This window comes from Neopsephotus bourkii, unplaced genomic scaffold (assembly GCF_033783945.1).
Source record: "Neopsephotus bourkii isolate Nb327-2 ecotype Australia unplaced genomic scaffold, CSIRO-AGI_Nbou_v1 NB_923, whole genome shotgun sequence".
NCBI lineage: Eukaryota > Metazoa > Chordata > Aves > Psittaciformes > Psittacidae > Neopsephotus > Neopsephotus bourkii.
The window spans coordinates 2965942-2976821 of NW_026901417.1; the positions used below are offsets into that span (position 1 = coordinate 2965942).

A 10880-nucleotide genomic window follows, 5' to 3' on the forward strand; every position below is an offset into this window, starting at 1 on the left:
GTGTTGCGTTTCTCTCAACCCGGAATCCTTGAACTCCAGAACAGTTGGTTGTTCTCACCACACCTTAGTCAAAGTAGGACTCCAGTCCAAGAAATTTCAAGGAATTTATTATGTTCTCCTAAATGTGTGTGTCCTGTGACCTTGTTTGTTCACTGGCGAACACTGGAAATATTTTACAGGAAACCACGCCTGGAGTATTGTCAGGAGGCTTGGCCTCACATGGTAGTAGTGTTCTCCATACTTTACCCTAATTTGCTTTCCTCTGCTTCTCTTACATCCAGAGCCATTTGAATTGCCTATTCAGTAAAATGAACTGATAAACCCTATTATGTACCTTTATGTTGTTCAATTGGAAATTTAAAATAGGCAGTATCCCATTTTCCTGTTTTTTTATTATTATAAGTATCACATCAGAGAAGACCATGATCACAACTTACTCTTGTCTTTATTATTAAGACAGATTATGATTATGGATAAAAGTGAAGGGAAATTACAAAATATTCAGGCAGCTTTATTTGCCCAGGTTTAGGTGTTCTGTATTTCAGTTGTATCAGAGGTAGTCCCTGTTATAATCATCGTAATTTTTAGACCAATTTTCACTGATTTTGTTTAAGTTGCTGTTTCATGTATTAATACATGTTAAAGTCAGAAAAGATAATACTTCTTGATAACCCTGGTAGCCCATAGGTGAGATTGTTTTATCAGTCTACACTAATAACTGGAACTGACTTATTTCCTCTGGGATCACCTAAATTACCATGCATTGTGGCTGGAGTTGCTGTTGCTATCACAGTAGAAAAAGATATGGTAATGGCTGTGAATCTGAGCAATTGCTTGTGAAAGGCCATTGGATTAGAGCATATGTTTCAAAAGATGCTGCTTTGTAGTCCAAAAGGGGGTATTTTACTATTTGAGCAGATGCAGTTTCTGCAGTAGCAAAGTTGTCTTAATTCTGGAATGAATTTTGCTGTATCTGTATTCTGTCTCTGTATTTTTCCTCCTAGATTTGAGTTCCCTGATTGCAGTTTTTCCTGCATGGTACTTGAAACCAAAGTCATCTAATCTTGGAACCTTGTATGATACATCAAAAAGGACTCCAGTTTCTTCCTTTAGCAAGTTTCCAATTTATTGAAATGCAAATATATGAGGGCTCCATTTAACATTTAATGCTTTAAATACAACTATCAACGTTCAGATGTTTAATTTCAGACAAAATTGACAGAGGATAATACTTTGCATTTAGTTAGTATATTATAACCAAAATTTGTGAGAATGAAGATACTACATAGAACATCCCTTCAACCCACCCCGCCAAAATCTTGACAGTACTCAGTTGAAGGAGCCTCAGTTACATCAGGACTTTGTTGTTAAGCTGAGTAATTTCAGAAGCAAAATAGTATTCAGGAGGTGGTGAATTCATCGGCACAACAAAATGAGCGTGAGAACATTATTTCTACATTGAGCTCAGCTTTTCCAGATGAAGCTGGTTTTACAGATGCTTGTCATTCAAGTTGTGGACCTGAGCAACATGACATAATGTCAAAGCCAGCCCAGCTTTGAGCTGTACGTTGTACTTACATGTCTTCCTGAGATCACTTCCAGGGTATTCTATTTTTGTGAGTTTCTCCTGAAATGTTACAGCATTTATAGCATGATTCATAAAATGCAATGACTGCTCCATCCCTGGCAGTGTTCAAGGCCAGGTTGGACGAGGACTTGGGTAATATGGTTTAGAGTGAGGTGTCCCTGCCCATGGCAGGGGGATTGGAACTTGATGATCTTAAGGTCCTTTCCAACCCTAACTGTTCTATGATTCTATGATAAAGGATAGAAAAGGTAAACATAGTTCATGGGTTTATTTTCGGTTGTGCAAGCTTGAGTTGTTGCTCATGAATTTGCCTCATTATAATAAGAAAAGTTTGCCTACTACAAGATAAGGGTATATGGATTAGTAGTGCCATTGCACACTTAGGTTAATTGCCAGCTTGTAGGAAGAAGAAAATACATGTTGTCTATAAGCAACTATATTCTGTGAGTCTAGAAACAGCAGCATACCCTTCCTGAATAAACAGACTGGGTTGAGTCTGAAAGCCTTAGCAAAATTTGTAGGATATAAACCCCAGTTTGTTTTTGTTTCAGTGAAGTTAACATGTACAGGTCTAAATGAAGCAAGCACAGTATCAGGTGCAGTAGGTTACAGGATGACTTGACATTTCAAAAAGGTTTATGATTTGATCAAAGCTATAAATAAATAGATTTTTTTAAACAGCTGAAGCTTCTTTCTTTGACTATGCAAAGTACCTTGACGTGCAGATTTCACTTCACTTCACAATGTTCCCGTGTTTAAGTAAGTTTAAAGAGAAAAGATATTTGGGCAATTGCAGAAACATCATCTCTTCTTTTGCTGTAGCTGAATAATTTATAGTCACTGAAGATCTCTATTTGTATTCTTGTTTTTGTTCTACATGACGAAAGAGGTAATATCAAGTTGTAAGCAGTGTATCAGTTCTGAGATTGCCCCTGAGTTTTTCATATTCCTGATGCGAATTACTTCCTCTTCAAATGTGTAAAGCTGTTAAATGCACACTTCCCACTTTTATTAACACTTGTTTATCAATTACAGTTTTCCAAAGTCATGTATGTTCCCCATTGTGTTTGTCTTTGAAACTGTAACATTTTGGTTGGTTGAAATCTTGAGCTGCTTTTAAGCTGACAAAAATCAGACCAGTATCAGTGAATGTGAAAGATCTTTTTGAATGTCTTCTTGAAATTCTGGTTACAAAGAGGATACAAGAATGGATTCAAGGTGGAGTTCACATAGCCAAGCCATATAGTGAACATATGTAACTGTGAAAATCTTTCATGCCCATGGAAAGCTATTATCATAAACAATACAAAATAGGGAATCCAGCACAGCATAAAGGCTGCCATTATGACCCCTAACTGCTTAGCTGCTTTCCTCTCCCTGTTCACATGCAGTCCTTGAGTGCGAGTTTTGGAATGGGCATGCAGACTTTGCCAGGTTTTCCTCAGGTAAGACAGTCCTTTGAAATCCCTGTTCTCCGTCTTTTCCTGAGGGCTGCCAGCTCTTTCAGGGTTAGGATTGGAGCCCTCTCCGTTAGGTACCTCGTCACTGAAAGTCTGGCTGTCTGATGCATCACTTAAGTCACTGTCTTGTGAACAAGGCTCCTCTTCAGTTTCGTTCTCTTCTGTTACACACACGTGCTTCTTTCCTGCTTTATCCTGGCCTGGCTCAGACTGGGCAGTGGTGAGAGGGAAACAGCCCCATTTAAGGACTTTCCTATTACTCTTGCCAACAAATGCCTTTGAAGACTTGTCAGGATTACTGAACTGAAGCTCTGCCTCCATATTTTCAGGCTGAGGGGAGCTTTGTTTGTGTTTGGGAGGGCTGTTCTCATCTAAGATTTGATTTTGGAGGCAAATATTTTGCTTGTCCTTCATCTTACGATGATGTTTGGGTTTTTTTTCTGAAACAGATTGATGTGATCTATTGATGAGCTCTCGGTGTTGACAGTGTTCTCTAACAGCCCTGAATATTTTATAGTAGAACCACAACATCATGATAGAGGGTATGTAGAAGTTCACAATGGCTGTCAACACTTTAAACCAGGTCACTTCAGAGAATTCCGTTTCACACTTGGTTTCGGTTACTTTCCTTTTCCCATCATTAGCAAAAACATGCCATCCTAGGATTGGAATGACCCACATGAAAGAGAGCAACCAAACCCCCAAAATCATTACCGAGGCTCTCCTTTTTGTTCTATACCTGAGATATTTCAGTGGTTGCTGAACTGAACGATAACGATCAATGCACAATATGAAGAGATTGAAAATGGATGCAGTACTGGCCACATAATCCATTGATAGCCAAAACAAACAGGCTGGTAAGCCTAGAATCCACTGAGAATTGAGGAGATAAACAATGTTCAGGGGCATAACAGCTGAACCAACAATCAGATCTGCAATAGAGAGGCTGACAATGTATAAATTGCCAACGGTTTGCAGCTTCTTTTCAGTTTTCACAGCACATAGTACTAATATATTCATAACAATAGTGATGAGTGAAATGCTTCCCAGGAACACACCTAGAACAGCTGGTTGACTGATAGTTGAGTTGTTTGTAGTGTTTTTTGACATCTTTTGCACAGGAACACAGAATGAAAATCAGGGATGTTCAGGCCTTGGAAATGCAGTCTTGGTTTACTCTCCTGGGTGAAAATAAGTGCTGGATTGCTTTGTGACTTTTATTTCCACAACTGTAAAAAAAAAAAAGAAATGTGCTCAATCACTGTAGTACTAAAATAAAACAATAAAACTAATCTGTGCTTATGCTCATCACTGTCCCTTTTAAGGCTCTGCCAGATAACATGGTTTTACAACATTTTAATTTGTGTTCTATGAAAAGCACTGGAGCAGGCTCTATGAACCAATCCACAATGGTTTGCAGAGGTGTTTCATGGATCTTCATATAATTCTGACCACAGAATCCAGAGAAGGAATTTCCGTTCTCGCTGTTTTACCTTATTATATCTCATTAAAGTGGTAATGGCTTTAACCTGCTGGAGAGGAGACTGAGCTGAGCTCTTAGGCAGAAGCTTTTCCCTGTGAGGGTGCTGAGGCGCTGGCACAGGGTGCCCAGAGAAGCTGCGGCTGCCCCATCCCTGGCAGTGTTCAAGGCCAGGTTGGACGTAGGGGCTTGGAGCAAGCTGCTCCAGTGGAAGGGGTCCCTGCCTGTGACAGGGGGTTGGAGTCTCATAAGCTTTAAGGTCCCTTCCAACACAAACCAGTCTGTGATTCAGTGATCAAATAGCTATAATGAAACAAAACATGAAGTACATATTGGCAAACCAATTTAAAATGTGTTGATATAAAGCAAATTAACATGTTTTGTCCTAAATGGTTTTCAACAAACCAGTGATTATTTACAGATTGCATCTAATAGGCTGAGCATAGAGCAGTTGGGTTTAATTACCCACCCATAACAGGGTACCATATCATAGGATCATGGAATGGTTTGGGTTGGAAGGGACTTCAAATATGTCAAGTGACAACACATTCCAAGCAATAGACTCCAGCCAGTACACACCTTTAGCAGATACAAAGTCTCAAACAACTCCTAAAGTCACAGCCAGTGCCTGTGTTTTCACTGGCAGGCAGTTGTTCAAGTTACACATAATGCGTGATCTCTTCCTACCCATACATTTCAAACATTTAAAGATGGCAGCCCTATTTTATTTCAAATACAAACTAATAAAAGTTCAGGGAAAACAATAGGATCTTTCAGGATTAATATGCATGTTGCAACCTCTCAAATGTATGTAAATATAGGGTCTTTTAGGCTGAAGTCTGCTAGTTGTTCAGCTGCCCAAGAAACATATGCAACAAGTGTTCTCCCATAGCTTTGAGAGGCCGTGTCACTCCCACAAGCCTGTTGTTGCTGTTTGCTGTATTAAAGTGGGAAGTAAATTGGAAATAAGAGGAGTTGGGACTAAACACATAGCAAACCCTTCCTTTATGACCAAGAAATTATTTTATTACTTAATCTTTAATAGATGAGGTATCTATATTTGCTTAGCACTTTGGCTTAAGCCATGTGTAAAACCTTCAGAATGGAAATTCTTTAAAATTTTCTGTATCCCCATGATTAGAGTGCCCAAATTCCAGTACATGTACTGCAGCTAAAAAAGCAAAAGGTTAACTTACTAAACACCCACCATGGCATGTACAAAACCTATTTTACAGTGTTTTCTAGTTGCATTCATCTCTCGCTCCTATTTTGCAGGTGCTATCAAGGAGTGGGAGATGTCATTTGTACAGACACAGTGGTGTGTAGCTTTATGGTGACTTGATCTGTATCAAGGAACAACTGTAGGTTCATCCTTCACTTGTGAATGGTGGTTATGTATCAAGATCATAGGCCTTAATAGTAAAATGTGTTATGTTTTCCATTTTCTAACACAAGCATAGTAACTCAAGTATTTGCAATAAAAGGGAAATGAGGGAGAATGTAGAGGTAAGGAAAGCCCCTTTTCAATGTTGAGTAGTTATGCTATTCCATTTCTAGAAATTCTCTATGCCTTTGGTGTCTTCCGCTTCCCAACTGCAAACTTCATGAGCTGATCAAAAGTCCAAAAAAGGATTAATAATATTTTAAGTTTGGGAGCTTGTGATCTGTTGACAATTCTATCTCCAGGGTATATAAGAAAAACATCCATGAGGGTGATACATATTTTCTGCCAATTTTCTCTTACAATGCTTGCCTGAGTTCATGTTCTGGTAAATCTGTTAAAGCAATGAGGAAGGAAACAGAGACCTTAGACATAGCGCCTCAGAGTATTTACACAACTAAAGCTGAGATATGCAATTTCTCTTGCTTGTTATTCTAAACATAATCAGAATGATTCAATGCAAGAAATTATTCAATATTTCATACTTAAATAATTCAATATTTTATGCTAACTTTATCTTTTTCTTATTCCAGTAATCAAGGTTAAAGCTAGAATATTTGTGTGCTTTCTTCCATGAGGTCAAATTCCTCCTTCCTTACACCTTAATTACAATGCCTGGTCTTATGAAAGAAGGAAATGTGCTTGGTAGCAGTAACATCCACAGACAGAGGGAATACGTACACTGTGGGTATGAACTCCAGAGTTGTGTTCTGTAACGCTGTGTTCTGTACAGCCTTTGGGTTCTCTCATGTGAATTTCTTCAGTGACAGCTAGTCACAGATGTGGGAAGATCAGAGAGGCCTCAAGCATCTCCCCTTTGAGAACAAGAACAGAAATTACTCCATGGATCTTAAACCAACATGTCCAATCATGAGAAGTATCGCATCTGGTGACTGAGAGTCAGCCAGTCTGCCATTGCCTTTCCACAGCTACACACTGTAACCTCTCTGCTGGTCTTAAGTATATGGTCAAGGCAAGAAGTTGATGTTAATTGCTTCAGGGATCTCATAAAGAAATGACTGATTTTCACCCCAACATATTTTCATTTAGATTTATAAATAAAGGGAGAGAAGGCAACTTTAACTGAGGCTTCAACAGAAAGAATAGCAGTGAAGAAAGGCAGCTGATTAGACAGCTCTTCTTGGTTGTCTGTGAACTGTATATGGCATAAAACATGGAACAGGATAACATAAGTGGTGCTAACTGCTTCCCAAACTTTCTTTCAGCACTGCTGCAGTGAGATAGGGTATGATTTAGGAGGGAGCCTGCAGAACTTGATCGGAAGTACTTCTGCTCCAAAGGAGGCACAAAGGTCTAGTTTTTCAACTCATGCTCCACTTTTATTCAAATGTCCTTTATTAAATTACAAAGCTTGGTTATGTTTCTGTTTGGAAGAGTTTGTACATGCTATAACAATCCAAGAATGATGTCAGGAGATGCAAATCATTTGAGAAACCTAAGAACAAGAAAAAATGAGGGTATTGCGTTTGCTGTTTTAAAGGTAATGCTAACAGGTAGTCCATATTTACAATAATTCTGTCATTTAATGTAATTTTCATCACAATGTCATTTGAGCAGTTCATAGCCCTGATGAATTTTATCTTCTCTGCTTTGTAGAGAGCTGGGCCTGTACTATTAGATTTTAAAGTAAAATTAAGGAACAGGAAAACAGTGACCTCATAGCAGCCTTCCAGTATCTGAGGGGGGCCTACAAAGATGCCAGAGAGGGACTCCTCATCAGGGACTGTAGTGACAGGACAAGGGGTGATGGTTTAAACTGAAACAGAGGAAGTTAGGTTAGAATTAAGGCAAAAGTTCTTTACTGTAAGGGTGGTGAGGCACTGGAATGGGTTGCCCAAGGAAGTTGTGAGTGCTCCATCCCTGGCAGTGTTCAAGGCCAGGCTGGACAGAGCCTTGGGTGACATGGTATAGTGTGAGGTGTCCCTGCCCATGGCAGGGGGGTTGGTCCTTTCCAACCCTAACTATTCTATGATTCTATGATCTACAGTATTAACCACTGGAATGGGCTGGCAAGAACCATTTGTTCTTGTCTAGAGTGAGTAGATCTTGAGACCAGATTAGGATATTGACACTTTACAGTAACACTACATTTTCTCTGCTGAAAGATTTGTGTTTTTCACATATGATCTTTTGCAATGATGACTTTATAATTTTTATAAAAAAGCTCTGAGTAATTTATGTTTTGGAGTATGCTCATGAGAAAAGAAGCCACTCTTAAGTGGAAGGGGTCTCCATGCCTGCAGCATGGTACAAGAGAAAACAGTAAGCTTCTCCTAAGAAGTAACAGCACACAAAAGAGCATGCAGAGAAGTTTGATTTAGTTGCAGAAATGTTACGTTATTGGTCAGTGCCCTCTAATACTGCTCTGTATTTGGAACTTGGCACTTCTGTCACAGTCTTGCCCACTAAACTTACATTGAATGTTACACCACTGCCACTTCTTGTTAGAATTAGCACATTTTGCCACAACTTTGTCCACAGGAAGATAACTAGAAAATAATAAGCCTTGCTCCATATCATGGAATTCACTGATCACCTCTTCTGTGCTTTAAGAAAGATTATAATCAACAGGATTTTTTTCTTAAACTTCCTACCATCATCATTAGTAGTTGATGGCACAAAGTATCAGCAGCATTTAGTCATCCTGAGAGCACTGTCATTTGCAATAGCAGCTTCTTCTTCTTCGTTGAGGCACACACCATTTTGTAGTGGCTGTAGACTGTGGTATATGTACCGCAGTTCAAGAGCTACTGGTTTAACTCCTTATCTGTAACTCAGTTCCCAGCAGAGGAACTGCAGTAATACTGAATAAATGTGTTGTAATTTGGACAGCTTCACGCTCATTTTGTTGAACCAAAGCTCACTAATGCAGAGCAGATTTTAAAGAAAACAATCAGTGTAAGAACTTGGGTAGCTCTTTGGAATTTCTAAAACCTGAGCTCACCAGGAAACGTCTTCCTTAATCTTTACTGTCCATAAAGAGCTTTTTCTACAAGGAAAATCGGCAATCAAGACTTGTTTGTTATTGTATCACAGTGAGAATTCTTCCCAGGAACAAGAATCTCCTGAGAGATGCCAAGCAGATGCTTTCCTGACTCATTAGTGCAGGTGCAACCTATTAAGCCCTGACTAAGTGGGAGTTAAGTCTCTAGAAACAGATGCTGGTATATCTCTTATGGATAGGTTTTAAAGAAACCAGAGCTACAACAGGCAAAGACTAAGCTAGAGCAGACTTCTTGTTCATCAGACTAAGTTCAAGGCAGAAGGTAGATTTGATTTCAGATGACCTCTGTTGACTGTGTTTCACTATTAAACTATGTAATCTGAAGCTTTAGTGTCTGGCCTGTCAAATTTTGGCAATCCTACTGGATTGTCCTCTTCCACTCACATACCTATTTTAAGGGCAGTGAGAGTTCTAAATGAATCTTTTACTATGTGAACATAGTGAACATCTTCACTTATAAATACTTTTATTCCTTGTTTCCATTATGATTTTGCCTTTGTGAGAAGAAACTCTTAACCAGCAGATTTAGACATCTGGCTGTCTAGTTTTGCATGAACTTGTATTGCATGCATTTGGTGTTAGAGAATTTTTAGTAGTTCTTGATGTAAACGCTGTCTTGGGGAAAAATGAGGTCAGAACTAATGTAGCAGATAGACACTACTGCAGATGTGCTGAAATCTACCTTACAGACTAGTCTGCAGAGAGAAAATTGCTGTCTGAGTTGTTGGAGTGGTGATCTGCATACTAATTTCAGGAGCTGGGTTCCCTGGAAACAGTTCAGGTCTCCAGTGTGCCAGTAGTGATTGGCGAAGGTACTGTTCTGGGGAGAGTGAAAGCAGGCAGCTTGTTTCTGAAGCCTTCTCCACACTTTCACGTCCAAAAAGAGTGTATGGTACAGTCCTACAATTACTGCATTTCTTTTTCTCCTCCTGTTCAGTCACTTGTCCTAACTGTGGTGAGCAGGCTGTATAGTTTCAGAGCAAGAACAAAGCAGAATGGAAGGACTAAAGCGGTTATATCCTCATTCCTGACGTATTTATTCAATTATCTCTGGGAATGCAAATGGTAACTGATTTTAAAGTAATTTAATTGAAGGCCCCTTGAAATCCTTGTTTTGAATGAGCAGGACACTGTGAATGGTCTTCTAATGCTTAGGAACTGTTGGAACAAGTCCAGAGGAGGCCACGAGGATGATCAGGGGACTGGAGCACCTCCTGTATGAAGATAGGCTGAGAAAGTTGGGGCTGTTCAGCCTGGAGAAGAGAAGGCTGCGTGGAGACCTCGGAGCAGCCTTCCAGTATCTGAAGGGAGCCTGTAGGGATGCTGGGGAGGGACTCTTCACTAGGGACTGTAGTGATAGGACAAGGGATAATGGGTTAAAACTGAAACAGGGGAAGTTTAGATTGGATATAAGGAAGAAATTCTTTCCTGTGAGGGTGATGAGGCACTGGAATGGGTTGCCCAGGGAGGTTGTGAATGCTCCATCCCTGGCAGTGTTCAAGGTGCTGGACAGAGCCTTGGGAGGTGTCCCTGGCCATGGCAGGGGGGCTGGAACTAGATGATGTTGAGGTCCTTTCCAGCCCTAACTATTCTATGATTCTGTGATAGAATGCAGAGCCTATTGTGAAGGGAACTTGAAGATTTTAAGTAGCATTATGAAGTCTTTCAAGGAGAAAAAAAGTATTATTAAAACTGTATGGTATACAGAATTTGAAGCTTGCTTATGTAAGGATATTTTCAGTCAGTGATTCTACTGTGCTATTGCTATTTTTTATTTGTATTGCTGGAGATTAGCGTTTAGGCTGTCAGGATTGCAGATAAATACTTCTGGTTTTATTTATCTGAGGAAATGTTAGATCTGGTTTTGTAAATGAAGCTTAATTCAA

The 10880-nt window shown here is 39.5% G+C and overlaps 1 protein-coding gene across 1 annotated transcript; it reads right to left on the reverse strand.

Moving 5' to 3' along the window:
* Positions 1-1891: 1891 nt before the first annotated feature.
* Positions 1892-4238, reverse strand: HRH1 (histamine receptor H1). Its single transcript, XM_061357909.1, has one exon. It carries the CDS (start codon positions 4156-4158, stop codon positions 2731-2733), a length of 1428 nt encoding a protein of 475 aa, XP_061213893.1. The 5' UTR covers positions 4159-4238; the 3' UTR covers positions 1892-2730.
* Positions 4239-10880: the final 6642 nt, after the last annotated feature.